The 7,273-nt window shown below is 37.1% G+C and overlaps 1 protein-coding gene across 2 annotated transcripts in view; it reads right to left on the bottom strand.

The window, feature by feature from the left end:
* Dhx36 (DEAH-box helicase 36) overlaps positions 1 to 7,273 on the bottom strand; it is a 37,465-nt gene that overhangs the window by 7,640 nt on the left and 22,552 nt on the right. For both annotated transcript variants that reach the window (XR_003836193.1, XM_021158337.2), the window contains exons 16-19: positions 4,773 to 4,890; positions 3,301 to 3,399; positions 1,638 to 1,811; positions 1,415 to 1,501 (exon numbers count right to left, since the gene is read on the bottom strand). Coding sequence is in view for 1 of the 2 variants with exons in the window: in XM_021158337.2 (XP_021013996.1) it covers positions 1,415 to 1,501; positions 1,638 to 1,811; positions 3,301 to 3,399; positions 4,773 to 4,890 (478 nt within the window). In the remaining variant the exon portion in view is untranslated. The remainder of the gene's footprint in view (positions 1 to 1,414; positions 1,502 to 1,637; positions 1,812 to 3,300; positions 3,400 to 4,772; positions 4,891 to 7,273) is intronic.

Consider the following 7,273-nt stretch of genomic DNA (forward strand, 5'->3'; position numbering starts at 1 on the left):
TATATATATATATATATATAAAACGTGGAAGAGGCTGAGGAGGGCAACTTCAAAGGAAGACCAGCAGTCTCAACTAACCTGTACCCTCGAGAGCTCTCAGACACTGAACCACCAACCAGGCAGAATACACTAGCTGATATGAGGTCCCCAACACATAATCAGCAGAGGACTGCCTGGTCTGGACTCAGTCAAAGATGTGCACCTAACCCTCCAAAGACTTGAGGCCCTAGGGAGTGGGGAGGTCTGGTGGGATGGGTGCAGGTGAGGACATCTTCTTGAAGACAGGGGTGGGGAATGGTATGGGATGGTATGGGATGGAGGAACAACCAAAGGTAGACCAAAAGGAGGATAATGATTGGACTGTAAAAAAAAGATTAAAAAGTAGCAATTAAGAGTCAGGCGTGGTGGCGACACCTTTAATCCCAGCACTCAGGAGGCAGAGGCAGGCAGATTTCTGAGTTCTAGGCCAGCATGGTCTACAAAGTGAGTTCCACGACAGCCACGGCTATACAGAGAAACCCTGTCTCGAAAAACTAAAAAAAGTAGTAATTATAATTTAAAAAGGAAACGGGGAAAGAGAAATTAAATGAGTTCTGGAGCAATACCGTTCTAAAAGATTAAGACAGCAAATCTAGACTAATATTCCCTGCAAAATAATCATCATAGGTAAAGGAGCAAAAACTTTCCACGACATAAATAGCCTACGAAAAAAATTATACTGACTAGACCAAACCTAAAGAAAATATAGGGACCAATCTGTTGGGTTGAGAAGAGGAGTAAGGAGAGAAATAAGCATCACCAAGAGAAACTACGGAAGTTCTACCAAGAGCACAACCATGAAAACCAACACAATGATTGTAGTCAATATACATTCGTTAATAATAACTTTAAATCTTAAACTATATTACTAGAATTGAAAATAGAGACATCAATTCAATAATAGCAGGTGATTTCAATATTCCATTTTTTCCAGTAAGATTGGCCATTTGGACAAAAAAACCGAGCAATACATGGTAAGTCCTAAACATCATATACACATAGGTAACATATGAACCAAGGTTGTATTTACATACATATACTAATATATGTATGAGTATATATAATTTTGGCTGTATTACTGATTGAAAAGTAGGTATTTATGGGCAGACTATCATGAAGGTAAGGCAAAGACACAAAGGAACATCATATACTTAAAACAAGGTAATGTGGTCAACTGTGGCCATCTTACTTTTTATATAAGCCTTTTCCCAAAAGATAAAAACGAACACTTGTATAAAACAGTTCATTTTTATAAAATTTTCACCAAATTTTAACCATGCTCAGTAACTCATCCCTGGGATATGATCATTTAAAAGTATTTTACAACATGCTCTGGAGTAATCTTCCATAAAGCAGGACAAGATGTTTTTCTTACCTCAAATGCATTCACAACTGTCAGGTGATCACTTCTAGTTTCCTTTGCCAGTTCTTTTCTTCTTGCATCTGCAATCTTTTCTTTTCCCTAAAAAATAACAGTAGTGGCTTACAATTTTCTGATATAATAATGATGGTATTTTACTGAAAATCTAATAAAACATAGATGTGAACAGTAAACGGTTGGCATTAAAAGCGCACATCCCCGTTTCTGTCTCTCTTACCAATGGGATGACGAAGGGATCTTTAAAGCTGAGACTGGCAGCAATGGTGAGAACTGGATCTAAGCAGCAGAACAAAGCTCCAAAGAGAATCATTTTTCCAATATGTGGCTCAACAGGCAGTCGGGCTAAATGGACACCAAGAGGTGTTAATTCTTCTTGCTTATCCAAAGCACTCTGAAAAGAAAAAGTCTGCTCTTACAGTAGGCTCAGCAAACACTCCATGAAAGCTCAAGTAGTTAGCTGTAAACATACAGGCCACTATTCACTCTCTTAAAGCCCAAGTCCCTCAAGCATTGTTTATTGTTTTAAGTACCTTCAACAACAAACAAACAAAAAGGTTTAATGTCAGCAAAGGCTAACTTATACAAACACAATGAATCTAAAACATGGAAATGTTATGACAGAGATGAAATTCCCAGTGGTAAAGCAGTTTTGAAAGATACCAAGTGGGTGAAATGCAGTCCCTGACAGTCGAGATTAGAGGCTATGATGCAGAAAGAGATAAGGGGCACACGTGGGAATGATGTCTGTCCCAATTCCCCATGTAATCTAGTTCAAAAGAGAGCAGTTAGAAAAGCATCCTGAAGATACCAGGGAAATATAAAGACACAACCGAATAAATAAGTGTTAATTCAAGCAGTGTATTATAGTAAAAGACTACTGCAATGCTACAAAATCCAAATTTAAAGAATTATTATATACCAGGATCATTTCCAAACCGGTGACATATAGAAAGAAACATGTCTTCAGCACCCTCCAACCCTGCACTAGCGAACGTGACTTTACAGATAAGTAAAAATGCTTTTTCTCTACATGGTCCAGTAGAGAGGTGCTGTAAAGAGTATGTGTGGGCCGGACGTGGTGGCACACACCTTTAATCCCAGCACTTGGGAGGCAGAGGCAGGCAAATTTCTGAGTTTAAGGCCAGCCTGGTCTACAGAGTGAGTTCCAGGACAGTCAGGGCTATACAGAGAAACCCTGTCTAGAAAAACCAAAAAAAAAAAAAAAAAAAAAAAAAAAAAAAAAAAAAAAAGAAAAGAAAAGAGTATGTGTGAAAATAACTAAGGTAATGAATTTCTAACTGATCAGTTTAAATCAGCACTACAGTAGACAGCACTTCTAATCTCTTGTGCTTCTCTTACTACTCTGGACATTAATTAAAGCAGTCCTGTACCTTTCAACATGAATGACTGTCATCATGTAGTCACTTACAGAATTTCCTGGAATATAAAGGACTAACAAACCAGAAAATTTTGTTCTATGCAAACAAGATACAAGAGTGAATGATAGTTCAAGGATGATTTACAGCATCACAGAGCAGACATATGTTCAGATTTTTTCAAAATGTAAGGGTTGCCTCCATCAAACGTGTACCGTTACAATTATGTGGATCTGACAGCAGAGCATTATGGTAATCAGAAAGAAAAGACTACACCACCTACTTCAAAACACATATGAAGACCACTAAAGAAAATGTTCAACATTTCATGTAATTTGAAACCAGAACTGTAATAAATAATTCCCAGGAAGACGTATATCTTAAAAACACAAGAAAAGTGTCACAGCAAATCTGAAAGTGCTCTGCTCTGGAGTCATAAAAACTCTTAAGTAGTGTTTAAGCATGCTAAATCCAAGCCATACTTAAAAAAAAAAAATCAGTTACCAGTTCCATTAGGTGTTTTATGGAGAGTACTACTGCCTCATTTGATGGTGGATCCATTAATCTACTCAGAAAATAAGCAATTCCACCCAGTCTCAAGATCTGTGGAGACAAACAGAGTTATATGGATCAAAAAACCATAAAAATGTATTCAAAAGCTTACATTACACTTTTCTAAGAGAAAAATCTACTAACTAGAAAGATTATCAAAGTAAAAAATTCTCAACAGGTTGATCACTAATTACCTTAGAAATAGGGTTGGTGGAGCATGAGCATACACATACACACACACACACACACACACACACACACACACACACGGAGGCGGGGAGGGAGACAGAGAGAGACAGAGAGAGAGAGAGACAGAGAGAGAGACAGAGAGACAGAGAGAGACAGAGAGAGAGACAGAGAGAGAGACAGAGAGAGAGAGAGAGAATGAATTTGAATAGAATATTTGAGGACATAAGAATAGGATAGCCAGATCTGGTGGCCCAGGACTATAATACCAGTTACTCAGGAGGCCGAGGAAGGAGAATCAACAGTTCTAGGTCAGCTGGAGGTAATTATGAGACCATGTCGAAGTCCAAATAAAAGAGGGGGAGAATGCACTTCATCAGTGGACAGCCTGACTAATAGAAAGCCATGGTTCAATCCTCTGAAGCACAAAAATTAGAAAGGGAAGCTGACATTACAGTTACATGTCCAACACTGTTTAGGAATTTTGTACAGCAATCTACTCAATCAAGCAAATCAAAATTTCTAGGTAGAAAGTGGGAACCAAACATAGACACCCTGATTCTAACATTAACAACTACTTGTAGCAGAGTTTCCCCCAATTAATTTAAATGTTAGTGCAACAGGAAGCCTATGATTGGACAGGAAAAAGGGAGGCGTAGCTAGGAGTTTTAGAGAAGGAGACAGAGAGAAGACTGGAAGGAAGGAAGGAAGGAAGGAAGGAAGGAAGGAAGGAAGGAAGGAAGGAAGGAAGATGGAGGAAGAGCAGGACAATCCAGATTCCATGTACCTTTAAATAGCCACAGGTAGCTATGTCTTATCTAGGTGGGCAATTTATATCATTATCAGTTGGGTCTGAAGTTATTGTGTGGGCATCTTGTGAACTGAGAAATTATTGATATATAAATCTGTTTATAAGCTTCAAAAGTTTTGATTAACTGGGTTAAAGGGATTTGTGACAATAAGCTACAAGGGGTGATGGCTGGGAATGTCAGCAGAATTCACAGCAAGGGAACCTTGATTAATCGCTGACCACAGGCAGAGAGTAGCTGGGTATAGCATAGGTTGGTGCTACTTTAATGAATTTCCTGTAACAGCTACTTGATATACATAAGAAAGAAGTTCAAGTAGTTTCCTCACACAAGCAAATACAAGTTTCACACAGTTCTTTTTCTATTAAAAAGGGTGAAAACTATAATACCACAATCTCTGTAATTTGCTAATTTTCCCAACTAATATACCTTTATTTGCAAACAGAGTTCTTCCAAAGGAGTTCTCAAAATTTCTGGTAGTTGGTAGTCATCTAGAAGACTTGCTCTAAGACCATTATACAGATGATAACAATGACCAGGCTGAACTCTTAAAAAGAAAAAAAGAAAGAAAGAAAAACAATACCAAGAACACAACTTTTAGAACACCAAAGGAAGAGCAGAAAGGAAAGCACCCAGTATCCATTTCTCACAAACCACTCACATAATTATACTTCGTGTCTATGAAACTCAATTCCCTCATATCTATTAGCAAAGACCCTAAACTGAATGTCCAAATTTTATTTTGTTTTTGTAGTTCTGATTTCTTTTAATACACTGGTAACTATAAGTATAGTATAATATACTTGAATATATGTTTATTAATTATATCAGTCCATTTGCATATCCTTGTTATGTAAGCTTTCAAGTACCTCTTTTAGCCTTTATAAAGTATATAATGTTTTACTCGGAACTATAGCTGTCCTTTTATGTTACCGAACAATAAAACTCACTCGTATGTCTTTTGGTAGCTCTCATCTGCAGCTCCAGAAAGCAATGAAGGATATTCCTATCCGCAATTTGGTTCTTATTTCTGAAGTTCCTCTGACCTCACTAAAAATTGCTATGTTTATTTTGGTCAGGCTTAGAGTTATAACAAGAAATACAATGGAAATCATTTTATGTTTGCAACCTTGTGCTACAACTGATATGACAGAAGTCATATATTTCTGAACAGAGTAATATTTCAAGACTCTGGCCATTGTAGCAATAAAAGATCTAAAACTTTCAGATATGTGTATATTTGTATACATACATACATATGTATACATATATATACATGTATGTATGTATGTATACATATACACACGTATATACATATGCACATACATATATACACATATATATGTATATATGTGTGTATCTATGCATACATATATATGTATAAACATATATGTATATATATGTGTACACACACACACACACACACATTTGGCCATAAGTCTGTAAAGGCTCAATATATAATACCTAAATTTCTCTAGTGTACAGACTCACCATTATCTAGTACCTAAAGAAACTAATGGTATTTCCCAAAGGGAAGACAGAGTACAGTGTTTTTTTGTTTGTTTGTCTGTTTTGTTTTGTTTTCTGGTTTCCAAAATAAGCATCAATCTAATCAGGCTTTGTTAAGTATCAATATCATAATATAAGAAACTATCTTGAAATCAGACTAAGCAGAGACAAACTATAAACATTATAGCAAACAAGCCCGAACTATATAGATTGAGCACACATTTAAAACAGATGCTCTAACAACCAAAAACATTTCCTTTAGCTCTCCTTTCCTCACATAAGTCTGTGTGTAAGACTGGTGACTTTTTTTAACCTATAATATTGTGTCAGGAAGCATTGGCAAACCCCAAAAGACAATCAAGGAGTTGATTTTGATGTAATCACATCAGGGTCTCTTTATTACAAATCTGAGCTTGGGCCATACCACAGACTGACACAGGAGACCGGAGGGGACCTGGAGCCCAGTTTCAGACAAGTATTTATAGAGGCAAGAAACGGATATAGATATACACATTTGATCTCAGGGCCACTATGGCCTTTGATATAACTGGCTGATGCTGGGAGCCAAACCATAAATTTAATTTCTGCTTTCTTGTATTGGTGGTTGTTAGGAAGTGAAGTGTCAGGGGCAGGCTTGTAGCTTGGAGGTGAAGATTTCTTTGGGAATAACTGAAAACTAGTGTTAGATGCTGGTTTTGTTGGGGGGAGGGGTGTGTAAAGGAAAAATTCTTCAACAACACTAGACATTGTTTTGTCGTTAACATAAAATACTGTAGATATGCATCAAAAAGCAGCAACAAGCAAAACTATATGTAAAGGTCAAGACAAATACTGTTCTTATCATTAAAACATGTTTTTATTTCTTATTTTACTACCATATCAATGGAGAAAATGATTCCCTTGTGTTTTTACTGGGAAGTAGTGGTGAGAGAATCAGTATGGCTTATAAGGGCAGTTAGTAGAATCGCCGACTGTGGAGTTGGCTGTTTGAATTCAACTGTCTCTGGTATGTACAAAGCTCTAGAAACTAAACTGAACTGAATGTAATTTCTTTATAACTTAATTTCCTTATTCTAAAAACAGGCAACTGCCTATCTCCGCTGAGAAGTGAGAATTAAGTATATAAAGCATTGAGGAGAGGAGCTAATACTCAAAGTTGTTAGAGATCATTAAGTATTATTAAGAACAGACATGGAAGCAAAACTCTAAGTGATATAACTAATAATGCTTAATTATGAACTAGGTCATTGTAGAAAAGATTCATAAAAATTAAAAAACTCGCCGGGCGTGGTGGTGCACGCCTTTAATCCCAGCACTGGGGAGGCAGAGGCAGGCCGATTTCTGAGTTCGAGGCCAGCCTGGTCTACAAAGTGAGTTCCGGGACAGCCAAGGCGATACAGAGAAACCCTGTCTCAAAAAAA

The sequence above is a fragment of the Mus caroli genome, chromosome 3, assembly GCF_900094665.2.
Source record: "Mus caroli chromosome 3, CAROLI_EIJ_v1.1, whole genome shotgun sequence".
Lineage (NCBI taxonomy): Eukaryota > Metazoa > Chordata > Mammalia > Rodentia > Muridae > Mus > Mus caroli.